Source organism: Vulpes lagopus, chromosome 1, assembly GCF_018345385.1.
Source record: "Vulpes lagopus strain Blue_001 chromosome 1, ASM1834538v1, whole genome shotgun sequence".
Classification (NCBI taxonomy): Eukaryota; Metazoa; Chordata; class Mammalia; order Carnivora; family Canidae; genus Vulpes; species Vulpes lagopus.
This window is the reverse complement of record NC_054824.1, coordinates 119652436-119669867: the sequence shown is the minus strand read 5'-3', so window position 1 is coordinate 119669867 and position 17432 is coordinate 119652436. Positions and strand designations below refer to the sequence as shown.

General features: G+C 39.5%; 1 protein-coding gene across 1 annotated transcript; it reads right to left on the bottom strand.

Annotated features, from left to right (window-relative positions):
• Positions 1–3791: 3791 nt before the first annotated feature.
• Positions 3792–17011, bottom strand: SNRPD1 (small nuclear ribonucleoprotein D1 polypeptide). The gene is made up of 4 exons (XM_041755330.1): positions 16854–17011; positions 7615–7691; positions 6415–6606; positions 3792–3971 (listed from the first exon to the last, which is right to left on the bottom strand). Exons 1-4 carry the CDS (start codon positions 16865–16867, stop codon positions 3895–3897), a joined length of 360 nt encoding a protein of 119 aa, XP_041611264.1. The 5' UTR covers positions 16868–17011; the 3' UTR covers positions 3792–3894.
• Positions 17012–17432: the final 421 nt, after the last annotated feature.

Sequence of the window (17432 nt, the reverse complement as noted above, 5' to 3'; positions counted from 1 at the left end):
CCTGCTTACGATTCTCTCTCCCTGTCCCTCCCCCTGCTTGCGCACATGTGTGCTCTTAAAAAATTTTTTAAAAATTTCAGCAAGATAAGGTCAACCTGGCTGGCTCAAGTCAGAAGCATGAGACTCTAGATCTCAGGGTTGAGTTTGTCTTTTTTTTTTTTTTTTTAATTTTTTTATTTATTTATGATAGTCACAGAGAGAGAGAGAGAGAGAGGCAGAGACATAGGCAGAGGGAGAAGCAGGCTCCATGCACCGGGAGCCTGATGTGGGATTCAATCCTGGGTCTCCAGGATCGCGCCCTGGGCCAAAGGCAGGCGCCAAACCGCTGCGCCACCCAGGGATCCCTCAGGGTTGAGTTTGAACCCTACATTGAGTGTAGAGATTACTTAAAAATAAAATCTTAAAAAAAATTCACCAGGATAATTGCATTAAACCTATAATTTTTTTTTTTCCCCCACACTGGTTTTCCCACTCTGCTATATGGTACTTATCTTGGTTTTGAGACTCAGGAATTTTTTAAGCTAGAACTGATTTTACTACTGTTCCACAAGTGCTTAAAGAGGAAAAAGTTTTAGAAAACATGGAAAATAGGGACACCTAAGTGGCTCAGTGGTTGAGTGTCTGCCTTCAGCTCAGAGTGTGATCCCAGGGTCCTGGAATCGAGTCTGGCATCAGGCTCCCTACAGGGACCCTGCTGCTCCCTCTGCCTATGTCTCTGTCTCTCTGTGTCTCTCATGAGTAAGTAAAAAAACATTTAAAAAGAGAAACAAAAAACATGGAAAATCTTTAAGGAAAAAGTGGTTATAGTAACTCATAGGCTCTACTTCTTATAAATCACACTATAATTTCTATATAGTTCATCAAATCTAAAATATCAATTTTTAGATACGTTATTCTATACAGTAACCAAGAAACTTGCTGATACCAAACCTAAATTTACACCACTCAAGAAGCATTTCTATTTCAGAAATATTAAAATGTATCTTAATCATACATAAAATACTGTTATAATCTTAACAAAATGTTAAATGTGGTCAATCATCATTATTCATGGATTCTGTACTTGGGAAGTTACTTACTTGCTAAAATTTGTAACTCCAAAATTAATACTCATGGTATTTTCATAGTCCTGTATGAACATGCATAGAGCAGCAAAATATTGTCACCTGATATGCACACGTTCCAGGTGAGGTTGAATAAAGTGACACTCTGCCTTGTTTCAACTCTTACTGTAAACAAATGTTCTCTTCATGATCCACTTAGTACCACAAATTTTTTGTATTTTGCATTTAAAATGGCCTCTAAGGACACCTGGGTGGTTCAGCGGTTGGGCGCCTGCCTTCCACTCAGGTCATGATTCTGGGATCAAGTTCCACATCAGAAAAGAAAAAAAAAAAAAGTTCCACATCAGGCTCCCTGTAAGGAGCCTGCTTCTCCCTTTGCCTAGGTCTCTCTGCTTCTGTGTCTCTCATGAATAAATAATAAAATAGCCTCTAAATGTTGGCAAATTGAATTTAAATTTTAAAAAAAGTAAAAAAAAATATCTTAAAGATATAAATAAATAAATAAAATGGCCTCTAAGTGTAGTGTGGCCTTGTGTTCCTAAGCACAAGGCAGCTGTGATGTGAGGCACCTGGCTGGCTTGGCTGGTAAAACATGCAACTCTTTATCTCAGGGTTGTGAATTCAAGCCCCACATTGGGCATAGAGCTTACTGGGGTGGGTGCGGGTACGGAGGCTGTGATGTGCCTTTTGGAGGAATGTGTTAGAAGAGTTTTGCTCAATCATGAGTTATAGTGCTGTTGGTTGTGAATCCAATGTAAAAGAAAGTATATTAAATGTCTTTAAATATAAAACAAGGTTATGTATTGATCCATTGATGAAAACGTGACCAAAGGCCTATAGAAACCTAGCTCTGTATTTTCCCTAAGAACAATGGTTCGATATTCACTAATTCAGGGTCCTTACCAACTTTATACAACTACTAAAGAATTACTTTAATAAGAACCCACTGTACTTGACATCAATACTTTGCTGTTATTTTTATAGAATGAATCACTAATATTATATACTAATCTTATCCAAGATACATGAAATACACAAGTGAAACTTTAAACCTTTACTGAAAAACTTCAAAGAAATGGAACACTACCATATTCTTACACAGAAAATAGTAAATATTGCAAAATTTCTTCCTTTTCAAAAGTATATCATATTGGGGCAGCCTGGGTGGCTCAGCAGTTTGGTACCGCCTTCAGCCCGGGGTGTGATCCTGGAGACCTGGGACCAAGTCCCATGTCGGGCTCCCTGCATGGAGCCTGCTTCTCCCTCTCCCTGTGTCTCTGCCTCTCTCTCTCTGTGTCTCTCATAAATAAATAAAATTTTTTTAAAAAAGGTATACTATATTTGTGGATCCATGAGAATTTTCACATAAAATAACGAAGACCAATATTAGACATTCTTTTCTGTTGCTGTTTTCATTGAAATGTCTTTGGAAAATGTCTATCGATTTAAAATAGAGTTTCTTCATGTTAAGGTAGTATCTTTTGGTTTAGGTTTTCAGAAACAAATGCTGTATGTTATTAAGTATTATTCTGACACCTGTTAGAGCAGATCATGTGAATTTTGACTAATGCCTGTATTAATATATTTCAAAATACTAAGCCATCTTGCATAACCCAACATAATCATGGTAGATTAAAACCTTTCTAGATAATCTTTGCACAAAATTTCCTTCACATTTAAAAAACAAAAAGCCTATGTGCAGGATTAAATCTAAGTACAGATTTACTTCCCCCAATCCTCAGGTTTTCTCCTTAGCATATAAATAAATGGTATAAGCTCTGCAAGGAACTGCATATCCTGAGAGGTTATCTTTCCCTAAGCTTAAGCAATTCCAATAATTAACAAAAATCCTTACTAACAACTGGAAAAAAATCCAATTTTGCTGTCAAAGTAGGTCTTTTTCTTTTTGTTCTTAAAGGATTTCTTGTGAAAGTACTTGATAAAGGAACCACTGACAGGTATATTTCACATTATCAGGTTTTGACACTGCTCACAACTGATAATCTAATGAATGTTATCTGCAATTTCAATTCAAGAATATAAAACTATATTGAGAACCTTAAAAAAAAAAATTCCATCATAAATTAAAAAAAAAAAAAAAAAAAGGGATCCCTGGGTGGCGCAGCGGTTCGGCGCGTCGCGTGCCTTTGGCCCAGGGCACGATCCTGGAGACCCGGGATCGAATCCCACATCGGGCTCCCGGTGCATGGAGCCTGCTTCTCCCTCTGCCTGTGTCTCTGCCTCTCTCTCTCTCTCTCTCTGTGACTATCATAAAAAAAAAAACAAAAAAAACAAAAAAACAAATTCCATTAACAAGGACAACAAAGTCTAAGACTCCTGAAATGGAAGAGGACTATCACCTTTTACTAAATATGCAAGTCTCCATAAAGTAAAACTTAGGAAAAGGGAATCAATTTTACACCCCAATCCATGGGACATTAGTTTCTGAAATACCAAAAACAAAACAAAACCAAACCCTACTTATTTCACTCATGGGTAGGTTCCAAAGAATGGAATCAAAGTAAAACAATAAAATGCATATTCAGTGCATGGGAAGTAAATAGGTATATATTCTACATACATACATAAAAAATTTTTAATTCAAAAATTAAAATCCTGGTCTAAGCATGGAATTATTCTGGGTTTGCCGTAGTAACACTTAACTCTTACTATGTAGTATCATGAATGCTTATGAACTACTAAAATTTGAGAGTCAACACACAACTCTGTCCTACAATTATGTTTATTAAAAACTGACATAAACAAACAAAACCTGTACAAAAAATATCCCCAATCATGTATCACTTTGAAATAGTAATCTTGAGAGCCATTATCGCCTAGGACCCCCTCTTCCTCTACCCCGACCGCGTCCTCTTCCTCTTCCCCGGCCTCGGCCTCTTCCTGCAACTAAGAAAAGAGAAAAAACAAGGTCAATTCTCTTCTACACTAATTGTTACCTGGGCCACCATAAACAGCATCTACAGGAAAGAAAACTTTAACCCAGCTTCTCTCAAATGTGACCTCAGTCATCCCTCCCAACACATTATCAAGCAGAACCAAAAACTGCTGTCTTACAAAGATATTTTTGCTCCATTTGATTTACTGAGAAATTCATCAAGTTTTAAATTATCTTTCTTTTTATGTCTCAAATTCAGCACAAAATAAAATCCAGATGATCTGAACCTTACACAATATGAAGAGATATCATATCAATAGAACAGAACATGAACATCATGTGCTAGATTTTTTTGTTACTGAATAGTCCAAAAAAGTTAATTCAAAGCTAAGAAAGTTTAAAATACATTACATCCAACAATCTTATGACTCTTTGACGCTTAAAGTTATTTGATCCAGTCATAACCAAGTACTTTAATCTTATAGCAACATCCCCTGTCAGCTGGTCTCCTAACTGTACTTGAGTATTACAGTGACAGAAAACTCATTTCTCAAATGAACTTACTTCAGTCTTTGGAGAGCTAGGAGTATTAAAAAAAAAAAAAAATCCTGAAGTGAAGCTCAAGCCACTCACATTCTAAACTTCCACCCATTGTTGCCAACTAGCCATACAAAGAAACAAAGTCTAGGACTTCTGTTTAAACAAGGAAGCTTAACAGCATTGATCTCTAATTCCTTCTGAAATACTACTCATGACAGAAAAGGAGTAAAAATGGTAAATAATCCATAAAGAAAAAGAAAGAAGGACGCCTGGGTGGCTCAGCAGTTGAGTGTCTGCCTTTGGCTCGGGGCGTGGTCCCAGGGTCCCAGGATTGAGTCCCACATCGGGCTCCCTGCATGGAAGCCTGCTTCTCCCTCTGCCTATGTCTCTGCCTCTCTCTCTGTGTCTCTCATGAATTTTTTTTTAAGATTTTATTTATTTATTCATGAGAGACAGAAAGAGAGAGAGGGAGGGAGAGACTCCATTCCGGGACTCCACGATCACGGCCTGGGCCAGAGGCAGGCGCTAAACTGCTGAGCCACCCAGGGATCCCCTGTGTCTCTCATGAATTGAAAAAAAGAAAAAGAAGAAAAGAGAAAGAAAAGAGAAAGAAAAGAGAAAGAAAAGAAAAGAAAAGAAAAGAAAAGAAAAGAAAAGAAAAGAAAAGAAAAGAAAGAAAGAAAGAAAGAAAGAAAGAAAGAAAGAAAGAAAGAAAGAAAGAAAGAAAGAGGAGAGAGTGGTTGAAAAATTTCAACAATTTTTTAAGTCAGAAAGAAGACTAATAACTGTAAATGTTTAATAAAGGAAGAATAACTCTAAGAAGACTGAAGACCTTAGGAGCCAAGGGTGAGATGAGGCAGGAGGCTAAAAATGAACAAAATGGTTGACAATCATGTGGAGCAAAAGAATGGTCAGTCCTCTCTTCCCCACCTTGCAAAGCTATTAATTTCCCTGACAGGTAGGTAGGCAAGAAAAGGTAAACTAAACCTAAAAACACTTCAGTCTTCAGATTTGAAAATATCTGCAAAGCGGATAGCAGCAAGAGTCACAGAACTGAGGAGAATGAATTTAGCATTTTTCAGGCTATGGGTTGCAACCTAAATTTTTTTTCTGAACTAAAAGAGCATAGAAAACATATAGACATTTGCACGTATTAAGACTAATTCTTCCTGAGATTTTTGTTTTGGTTATATGCATGAATGGGCCATGATGCAAAGTATATTTCTTAGTGGAAAGAGGGCATAAAAGTCTCAAAATCAATGTATTAAGTGACTGTCTACAAAACACCCAGCCCTTTCTCCTGCTCTACTCCTATAATGCTGGCTGCTAGGCATTATCTCCTACAATAGATGAGCAGAATCTTTTTGTGGGAGGGGTGGGGAGTGCAAAGCTTCAGAAATGACTCTGGATCCTGAAATTTTGGGTCTCCTCAGTGAAGAGGCTAACTCACTTCTGAACCACCCTACAATGAGACTCAAGCTTATGGGTCCAGCCTCCCCTCCCAGAACTTCTCTTCCTAGGATTCTATTATGTAAATAAATGGTCAAAGTACAAGATATTCAAGTCAAGCCTACAACATAAAGATCAAAGAGAGCAAATTTGGGAAAGAGAAAGATCAGTCAATCAAGAAACAAACTCTTAACTATGTAAGAGAACAAACTGATGGTTACTAGAGAGGAGGGGGATGGGGAGATGGGTGAAATAGGTGATGGGGGTTAAGGAGTACATTCGCCACATATCGAACTGTTGAATCACTATGTTGTACACCTGAAACTAATATAACATTGTATATTTACTAACTGGAATATAAAAACCTGAAAAATCTTGAGTGTGTTTCTGCCTCTATCTGTGTGTCTCTCATGAATAAATAAATAAAATCTTTAAAAAATAATGTTTATAATCCTTCAAACTTACCAGCTTCCCTTTTCTTAGATTTCACCTTTGGTTCAACATCCACAAGTAGTGTATCCAGAGGTAAGCTGTCTGGTAGAATGAAATATCGAATGTTATTTCCTCGAATACTCAGTGTTTCCAGCTGTACTGGTTCTCTATTCTTCAAAGTCATTTTCACAGCTTTAAGATGTGTATTCATGCTGACATCTACACCTACAGGGGAAAAAAGAGAGAGCTTATTAGCATGATAAAGAAGGCAACCAGTAAATCTATCAAGCCACAGTAAATAACACAATACAAAAGAATACTGCCCATTCTGCTACACTCTAGGACACTGCCTATTCTTTAAGACTCTAGGACACAATTTAGTACAACTGGTTAATGGGTGAATAATGTCAATATAAACCAAAAATCCTTTCTTCAGAGATTATCTCTAGTACATTAATGTTTTGCATGATTAGGTATGCTTACAGATGTGAATGCAGCAAGCCACGGAGGAACCCTGAGTGATACCTGACTCATTCCTACTGTGCCCAGGTATTCTCATCTCCGGGTATTCTCACTATCTCCATAACTTCCTTATACCCCATGTCACCAAGCTGTAAGTCTTGTTTTATTTTTTATTTTTTAAGATTTATTTATTTATTTATTTAAGATTTATTTATAAGACTTTGCAACTTAACAGGGAACACAAGATTCTAAAAAAAAAAGGAAAAAAAAGAAAAAAAGAAAGTAGACTTTGGAAGATGCAACATCTTCCAGAGGAAGAGGAACACACACAAGCAAAAGCACAAAAGGCCTGGGGGGAAAAAAAACCAACAACAGGAAAACAGAGGTCACATAAGATAACCTGAGGAATTCAGCTTGGTCTTAGCACAAGTGCTTAAGGTAAGGCATAAGAAGGCAAAAAGAAAAAGATGTCTACTACAATAATGTTAAGTAATCAAAAAAGAATTCTGGCCTTAAAGGTGGAAGAGGTGGGGAAAAAGAAGTGTTATAAAGCTGTCTAGGGATCCCTGGGTGGCGCAGCGGTTTGGCGCCTGCCTTTGGCCCAGGGCGCGATCCTGGAGACCCGGGATCGAATCCCACATCAGGCTCCCGGTGCATGGAGCCTGCTTCTCCCTCCGCCTGTGTCTCTGCCTCTCTCTCTCTCTCTGTGACTATCATAAATAAATAAAAAATTAAAAAAAATAAATAAATAAAGCTGTCTAATGTCCATACCTGTGATTGTTCCATGAACCTGTGTTCCATTCTTTAATTCAATGGTTACAGTTTCGTGACTCAATTTCATCAAAAATCTGTAAAAACAGTTAGAATATAATAAGTGTTCACTTTTAACATTTTACAGTCTTTTTTAAGTCAAAGGGTTAAATTTCTAGAATGTTCAAAATCTACTATCGATGGATCTGTATCTATTCCTATTACTAGGGATCCCTGGGTGGCGCAGCGGTTTGGCGCCTGCCTTTGGCCCAGGGCGCGATCCTGGAGACCCGGGATCAAATCCCACGTCAGGCTCCCGGTGAATGGAGCCTGCTTCTCCCTCTGCCTATGTCTCTGCCTCTCTCTCTCTCTCTGTGTGACTATCATAAATAAATAAAAATTTTTTTAAAAATAAATATTCCTATTACTAATCTGCATAACAATTTCAGCCTTCCTTGAATTATATCCTCAGTATTTATGAAGGAGCATAATAACAGAAACTGCCAACTAGACATTCTGATTCTCTTAAACCATCATACAGCTTAACCTCCAATCTATGCATAACAGATCCTAAAGTCATTATAAACCACAAAATTGAAACCAAGAAATTATATGAAAGTGGTCAAAAGGTACAAACTTCCAGTTATGAGGTAAATTAGTATTAGGAATGTGACATACACCATGATGACTACAATTATTAACTCTATTGTACGGTACATCTGAAAGTTGCTGAGAGAGTAGATCCTAAAAGTTCTCATCACAGAAAAAAACCCATTTTTTTCCTTTCTCTTTTTTTAGTGTCCATACTAGATGATGTATGTTAACTAAACTTACTGTGGTAATCATTTTACAATATACATAAGCCAAATCACTATGCTGTACACCTTAAACTTATATAGAGCTCTATGTCAATTCTCACTAAAGTGAAAAAAAAAATTATTACTGGTCATAAAAAATTACACATTTCCTATATGTATACAAAGGAGAAGTCTCCCTTTCTAATTCCTCTTCATGTACATGGGGAGATTCTTCTAGACTGTTTTATATGCACTAATAAGCATATACATAAATGTTTTTATGCAAATTGGGACATAACTTAATTGACTTCTATACCCTGTAATTCTCATTCAGCAGCTTATATTAAAAACATTTTAAAATACTGTGTATTTTACTGTGGGTGGCTCAATTGGTTGGCTAAGTATCTGCCTTGGGCTCAGGTCATGATCCCAGAGTCCTGGGATTGAGCCCTGTGTGCTCAGTGGGGAGTCTGCTTCTCCCTCCTCCATTGCTTGTTCTTTCTTTGTCAAATAAATATTTAAAAAGAAAAAGAAATACATATGTTTATCACGAATCCATTTATACAAATCCTTAGCAACACTAATTGCTACCAACATTTTTTGTCAATTCTACAGAGAAAAAAAAGAATTTGTTTTTCCCTTTCACTCGTAAGACTTAACACCTTTTCACAAACATGGGAAATTTGTATTTCTTTTCTGAACTACCTATTCACAATATTCACACATTTTCTTTTTCCTTTTTTTCCCCGCATTTTCAATTAGGTCAAAAAAAAATTTTTTTTTCATTTTCTACCAGTTTGGCCATAGCCATTCAAATTTGTGGTTTTCATTTTTAGTGTGTTTTTTTTTTTTTTTAAGATTTTATTTATTCATGAGAGACAGAGAGAGAGAGAGGCAGAGACATAGGCAGAGGGAGAAGCGGGACCAGAACCCCAGGATCAGGCCTGAGCCAAAGGCAGATGCTTAACCACTGAGCCACTCAGGTGTCCCTAGATTGTTAAATTTGTGAATACTTCTCCTGGATTAATCTGTTTAAGGAGAGGTTTCCCACTCCAAGACTGTAAATAGCCGCTTTCCTTCTAGTTACCTTTTTTCAAGATTTTATTTATTTTGAGAGAGAGAATGTACATGTGCAGGGGATGGGGTAGAGGGAGAGGAAGAGAACCTCAAGCAGACTCTGCATTGTGTGTGGAGCCCAGCACAGGGCTTGATCCCACTACATCCCATACATGGGAACAAGAGATCATGGCTAGAGTGGAAACCAACAGTTAGATGCTTAACTGACTAAGCCACCCAGGTGCCTCTCTTCTAGTTTTTCTGTTTAGAGTTTTAATCCACTTGGAATTCATCTCTTTTCTGTGCAGCATGAGGTAGAACTCTGCCTTTATTTTTTCCAATTAGACAGCTAGTTGCCTCAATGTTTACTGAATAACCCATTCATACCCCACTCCACCTAGTCTTTGTTCTCCCATACCTATTATTATGAAATATTTCAGAAAAAGAAAAATGGAAATGTTCGCAAATTATTAAATGTTACCATTTATGTGGGAGTGTCCCCACACAACTTATACTTTCACTATATAATCTGTACTTATTCATTTTCTAATGAGGACACACTCCTACATAATCATAATACCACAATCACATCCAGGAAAATGAAGTAATCCTGCAATATGATACAACAATGTAGTTCATGGTTTCTAAACTATAATTAATAATAAATTAAAAATTTCTAATTTAGAGTACAAATTTCTACTTTATAATACATTGTATACCCTATTATAGCATCACACTGAATGGTACATGTAGAATCACCTATTTCACTACCCCATTAGACTACTGCTAAGGGTTAAGGATCAAGATCTTTATATCTTTTTTTCTTTTTAAGACTTTATTTATTTATTAGAGACACAGAGAGAGCGAGAGTGAGAGCGAGACAGAAACACAGGCAGAGGGAGAAGCAGGCTCCATGCAGGGAGCCCGATGTGGGACTCGATCCCAGGTCTCCAGGGCCACATCCTAAGCTGAATGCAGGCACTAAATCGCTGAGCCACCAGGGCTGCCCAAGATCTTTATATCTAATCCTGGGTGGTCACAGGCACTGACAGCTGGCTGAAATGCTTCACTGATTAACAGTGAAGAAATCTTAAAATACCACTTTTTTAGTGGCAGAGACAGTCATCAAAAAGAGGGGACACTTGGTTTGGGACTTATCAAGTCTCAGATTTTAAAAAGTTACTCTGCCCTGGGATGCCTGGGTATCTTAGTGGCTGAGTGTCTGCCAAAGATCAGGTCATGATCCTGTGGTCCTGGGATGGAGTCCCACATCAGGCTCCCCACAGGGAGTCTGCTTCTCCCTCTGCCTATGTCTCTGCCTCTCTGTGTGTCTCATGAATAAATAAATAGATCTTAAAAAAAAGTTAACCTGTCCTTGTTTAAATATCCATGTATCAAATCCTTTTCATATTTGTTGTCAAGAAAATAGTCTCTCAATAAACTGTTAATGTGTTATTTCATTGGACAAGAATTCTTTAAGCTCTAAGTTTAATAATCACAAAGCTATATTAGCCTAGAAATTTCATCTAACAGTTTCTTTCCATTGTCAAGATTTGGTTTTTAAAAATTTTCTATTTTGGAGCACCTGCCTGACTCAATAGGTAGAGCATGCAATTCTTTATACCTAGGTCATGAGTTTGAGCCCCACATTGGGCATAGAGTTTACTTAATTAAAAAAAATCTTTTAATTGTCTCCCTTAGTAATAAAGTTTAACTTTTCTTAAAGATTTATTCCAGAGGGGGGAAGAGAGGGAGAAAGGAGGGGAGGCAGGAAGGAGAGAGAGAGAAAGAGAACACGAGTGCACAAGAAAGTGTTCACAGGAGGGGGGAGGCAAAGGGAGACAAATAGAAAGTAGACTTCCTGCAGAACGGGCAATCCCATGTGGGGCTGATCCCAGGACCCTGAGATCATGATCTGAGCCAAAATCCAGAGTTGGACGCTTAACTGACTGAGCACCCAGGCGCCCAATACTTAACTTTTATAGAAACTAAAATCATTTGTGGAAATAGGATTAAAGTAAAGATAAGACATTTTAGTAATCAATCTACCATATGAAAGTAAAAAGGAAAACTAAGGTAAGCAAAATGGTTTCTGAAGGAATTAAAATTCATCAAGTCCAAGGATGTTTCTTTGACAAATATTTATCATTATGTGGTAGTCCCTGTGCCTGACAATGAGGACCAAAAAGAAGTATGACTAGGGACGCCTGGGTGGCTCAGTGGTTGAGCCTCTGCCTTTGGCTCAGCTCAGGTTGTGATCCTGGGGTCCTGGGATTGAGTCCCACATCGGGCTCCCTGCATGGAGCCTGCTTCTCCCTCTGCCTGTGTCTCTGTCTCTGTGTGTCTCTCATGAATAAATAAATAAAATCTTAAAAAAAAAAAAAAGCTACTAAAGGGTTTCTATCAATGAAGTGGAGTGCCAGGGTCATACTCACAGTGGAAGACAAATTAGGTGGCTAGAGCAGTACACAGGTTAAAGTTACAGTTATCAAGACATGGGAACAATAGATCAATGAAACAGAACAGAGTCCAGAAATGAATCCACATTTATGTAGTTAGTTTTCTACAATTTCTACAGTACCAAAGAGACTGTCAAAGCACTCCAATAGGCAAAAGAAAGCCTTTTCAACAAATGATGAAATCTATGGTAACAGGGGTTTATACTCCCTAAAAATATGGAAGAACTAGAAATCTATTTAGAAAAAATGAACCTGAAAAAAAAAAAAAGAACCTGGACCACTAATTCACAACACTTACCAAGCTTAATTCAAGAGAGATCACAGGCCTAAACATAAAAGTTAAAATCATAAAGCTTTATGAGGAAAACATAGGAGAATAACTTCATGGTTTGAGGGTAGATGAAAATTTGACAGTACACAGAATAATCATAAAAGGAAAAGCTGATAAATTAAAACTTCCTCAGAATAAGCTTCTGCTCACCAAAAGACATTCTTAAGGAAATGAACAAAGAAGTCAAACTGGGAGAAATTATACCTGACAAAGGACTAGTATACAGAATATATAAAGAACTTCAACAACTCAATAATAAAACAACACAATCAAAACCAAACACTTCACAAAGATACACGAATGGCAATAAGAAGGTGAAAGTGTTCAACTTCATTAGTCATTGAAAAATGCAAATGAAAACCATAACAAAACACAACTACACCGAAATGGCTAAAATTAAACTGACGACAAATAAATGCTGGTAAGGTGTGGAACAGTGGGAATTCTAATATACTGTTGTTGGGAGTGGAAGTGGTATACAACTATTTTGGAAAATGGTCTAGCTTTTTTTTTTTTTTTGTCCCTGCTGAGGGACAGCATGAGAGAGAGAATCTTAAGCAGGCTGAATGCCCAGGGTGAGCCCTGACTTGGGGCTTGATTTCACAACCCTGAGATCATGACCTGAGCCAAAATCAAAGAGTTAACTAATTGAGGGCCACCTGGGTGGCTCAGCAGTTGAGCATCTGCCTTTGGCTCAGGTCAGGATCCCCGGGTCCCGGGATCCAGTCCCACATCAGGCTTCCCCACAGGGAGCCTGCTTTTCCCTCTGCCTAGGTCTCTGCCTCTCACTATGTGTCTCTTGTGAATAAATAAAATCTTCAAAAAAGAATTAAAAAAAGAGTTAACTGATTGAGCCACCCAGGTGCCCCTGGCATTTTCTTATGAAACTAAATGTTTTATCTATCCATGCTATTATTTAGCAGTTCCACTCCTAAGTATATACCTCCCAAAATAAAAAAGGCTTGCACAAGAATGTTCAAGGCAGGGTTTTTTGGAAAGATTTTATTTATTTATTTATGAGAGAGAGGGAGAGAGAGGGAGAGAGGCAGAGACACAGGGAGAAGAAGCAGGCTCCATGCAGGGAGCCCGATGTGGGAGATGTGGGACTCCATTCCGGGTCTCCAGGATCATGCCCTGAGTAGAAAGTGGTGCTAAACCGCTGAGCCACCTGGGGCTGCCCTAGAATAAATGGTTTTCTTTTGCTTTTTTAAAGATTTTATTTATTTATTTATGAGAGAGAAAGAGAGGAGAGAGAGGGAGAGAGAGAGAGAAGCAGGTTCCATGCAGGGAGCCTGACCTGGGACTCAATCCCCGGTCTCCAGGATTAGGCACTGGGCTGAAGGTGGCGCTAAACTGCTGCGCCACCAGGGCTGCCCATAAGGCAGTTTTAAAGAAAATGTGTAACTTTTAACTTTTTAAAGAGTTTATTTTTTTTAAAGAGTTTATTTTTAAGCAACCTCTACACTCAATGCAGTGCTCAAACTTACCTGCTCTACCTAATGAGCCAGCCAGGCTGCCCTGAAAATATGTAACTTTTAGGCATACAACACATTACTATTTGCTAATAAAATGAAACACATTACTGATACAAGCCACAATGTGGATGAATCTCAAAAATATGCCGCATAAAAGAAATTTTACACAAAAAAATGCATACTGCATGATTCTACATTATATGAAATTCTACTGCAAGCAAAACTAAACTACGATAGAAGAAATTGATTGCACTGGGGGTATGAGAACAGAGACTGACTGGGAAGGGCTTGAGGTTTTGGTAATGTTCCATATTTCATATCTCAACACGGGTTTGGGTTATACAAATGTGTAAATTTTTCAAAACTGGCAAATGTACATTGTATTTCATTGCATGAGATAGTCACCTCAAGAAGTAAAATTAAAAACCTTGGGTGGAAACAAAAGAAAGCTTAATGACTCAGTGGTGCCACTGGAATGAATGAGGTATCTTGGCAGAAGAGAGTTATCCCAGCTCAGAAATCAAACAGATTTGAATTCTTTCCGATGAATCCTTCACTTTGAATTCGTTCTTACTGAAACTTAAATATCCAGATAATATCCTTCATAGTACCCAAAAACATACCGTTTGCATAGTATCCTTCAGGATCCAAATCCACACTAACTGAATTCAAAAACCAAAGAAAACTGGATAATGTTGGGGATCCCTGGGTGGCTCCACGGTTTAGTGCCTGCCTTCAGCCTGGGGCGTGATCCTGGAGAACAGGGATCGAGTCTGGCATCAGGCTCTCTGCATGGAGCCTGTTTCTCCCTCTGCCTGTGTCTCTGCCTCTCTGTGTCTCTCAAGAATAAATAAACAAAATCTTTTTTTTTTTTAAAAGAAAATTGGATAATGAGAGATACTTCTATGAAGTAGGTAAAAACTGTGAAAACCTGGCAATTTTATGAGATTATTAAGAAAGATGTCAAAGTAAACTCCCAGGTTTTTGGTTAGAGTGACAGTAAGGATGATAGTGCCATCAACCACTGTACAGAAATAAGTCAACCAAAAATGCAAAGCAGTTAGACAAATACTCATTTTCTTGGAACAAAACATATTCACCAGTAAGAAAAAATTTTATTTCTACAGTCTAAACAAAGAATAGGGTTCAGTACAACCTTTAAAATTTTCAGGAAAATTGTGTCACAACATGCAGTATCTTTAAATGAGATAAACGGATTCCAAAGAGTGTGACACAAAACTGTAAGTAGATTCAAATAGGTAGGGATTGAGAAATTGTGAAAATATACTTTAAATTCTGGGGTGTTTTTCTCCAAAGTTACGGTTCGACTAAAAATTAACCTTAAATGACTTCCTTAAGAACTCCGAATACATACTGAGGGTTTTATACGTTATTTCAATCACACTAGAAATTGTCTATTTGTCTGTCTTCGCAAAATAGTTCAAAGAACACCTTATTTTTTTTAAAAAATTATTTATTTATTTATTTATGATAGTCATAGAGAGAGAGAGAGAGAGAGGCAGAGACACAGGCGGAGGGAGAAGCAGGCTCCATGCACCGGGAGCCCGACGTGGGACTCGATCCCGGGTCTCCAGGATCGCGCCCTGGGCCAAAGGCAGGCGCCAAACCGCTGCGCCACCCAGGGATCCCTAAAGAACACCTTAAAAAAACAAAATCCACTGCCTGTGCCTAGTGTAATAGGTGCCCAGTAATTGATTGATCGCAATAGACTAATCTTGATTCAGACAAAAAACTAGCTACATTTATAACTAATTTAATCAGAAATCTCCTCTATGTTCCAGGCTCCCCTGCCTCAAGAAAAAACACCAAAAGCTTATCTGCAGATAGTTTAGAATGAATTACTCAGATCATAAACCAATAGGCTCAACTAACCAATGAAGTTTAAACACAAGTAAGAGAATAGTGATCATCTGCCAATCAGCCACAAATACATAAAGTGACTCTGCCTGACGTTGGGAGATTCTTCCTGAATTAAAGTCCTATTTCGTTTTCTTTTCTTTTTTTATTTTAAAGATTTTATTTATTTATTCATGAGAGACACAGGGAGAGAGAAAGGCATAGACACAGGCAGAGGGAGAAGCAGGCTCCATGCCGGGAGCCCGACGTGGGACTCGATCCCGGGTCTCCAGGATCACGCCCTGGGCCGAATGCGGCGCTAAACCGCTGAGCCACCCAGGGATCCCTAAAGTCCTATTTTGAAGGGAAATGGGAGTTGGGTAATCTTAACTGTAAGGAGAGAAGAAAAAGAAAAGAAAAGAAAAGAAAAGAAAAGAAAAGAAAAGAAAAGAAAAGAAAAGAAAAGAAAAGAAAAGAAAAGAAAAGAAAAGAAAAGAAAAGGAAAGAAAAGAAAACCCAAAAAACCCTAATTAAATCAGAAGTCCAATCCAGATCTAAAACATTTCGGAAATGGGTTTCATCATTTCCAGATGAACCCCTGCAGCTTCTAAGTACATTCTAAAAGCTGGTTAACGGGACGTCTGGGTGGCTCTGCGGCTGGGCACCTGCCTTTGGCTCAGGTCGTGATCCCGGGACCCAGGATCGAGTCCCATGTCGGGCTCCCTGCATGGAGCCTGCCTCTCCCTCTGCCTCTCTCCGTGTGTCTCTAATGAATAAATAAATAAATCTTTAAAAAAATAATAAAAGCTCGTTAACTTAATGCAACGCGTACAATTTTTCTTAGGTCTCCCACGTTCTCCGGGAGCGTATGATTAGTCGTCTTTGCTGGTCCTGAGGGCTGAGACCGGCCAGAAAAATCATCTAGACTAGAGTACGAGTTCTAATGAAACGAACGTCTTCTACCAACCGCATATAGAAGCCTCTAAGCCTGGCGCCGCCGCCTTGCAGGCCTCTAAGACGTTAGGGGGGAAGAAATGGCCAGGCCTTCACGTCCACTAGCCTGAAGACACGCGGGGGCCGCGCGCCAACGAGTCTGAAGCCCCGGCTGCAGCGCCCGCGGCGGCGCCGCCAAGCTGGGGCCGGAGCGGCGGGAGCGGCGGGCGCCCGAGGCCGTTAGCAGGCCGCGCGCGCACGCGGCTTTCGCGCCTCCCGCAAAGGGGCAGCGCGGCCTCCCGCTCGCCGCCCAAATCGTCACAGCCCCCACCCCGCCGGGCTACCCCCTCACCTCACGAGCTTCATCCTAGCGGCGCCGTCGCTCTTTCAGCCCGTTAATGTACAGAACTGGACTACCCAGGCCCGAAAAACTAGGAGTATGAATGGCCGGAAACGCCTACTCCTCGGGCTCGGACGTAAAGGGCGCGAGGAACGCTGAGAACGCGAGGCGGAAGCGCCGAGGCCCCCGGAGCCGCACTCCCTTCCGGCCGCGCCCAACCTCACGGCGGCCCCTGGCGGCTGGAGGTGTGCCTTGCGCCTGCTCCGGGAGGCGTTGAGAGCCGGTCCCGGAGGAAAATTCCAATAAGGGCGGGGATTTGAGGAGCTCAGATCCAATTAGTGGGCCGGGCCGCGGGCCGCGGGCTCAGAGTACTGTGTTAGGGAGCAGTAAATATACTCGAGAAGGAAATGTAGTTCTGACAAAACCCCAAAAAATTATGCAAATTCAGCTCCAACACCGGGAATGTACCTGAAGAAAATCACACAGTTTAGCTTATTATTTTTACTTTAAATTCTAGTCACAGGGGCACCTGGGTGGCTCAGTGGTTGAGTGTCGGCCTTTGGCTCAGGTCGTGATCCCAGGGTCCTGGGA

Coding starts and splice junctions, on each gene's coding strand:
- SNRPD1 (XM_041755330.1), bottom strand. Junction 6,607..7,614: donor GGTTCATGGAACAATCACAG/GTATGGACATTA, acceptor TTTCCCCTGTAG/GTGTAGATGTCAGCATGAAT. Junction 3,972..6,414: donor ATCTAAGAAAAGGGAAGCTG/GTAAGTTTGAAG, acceptor CTCTTTTCTTAG/TTGCAGGAAGAGGCCGAGGC.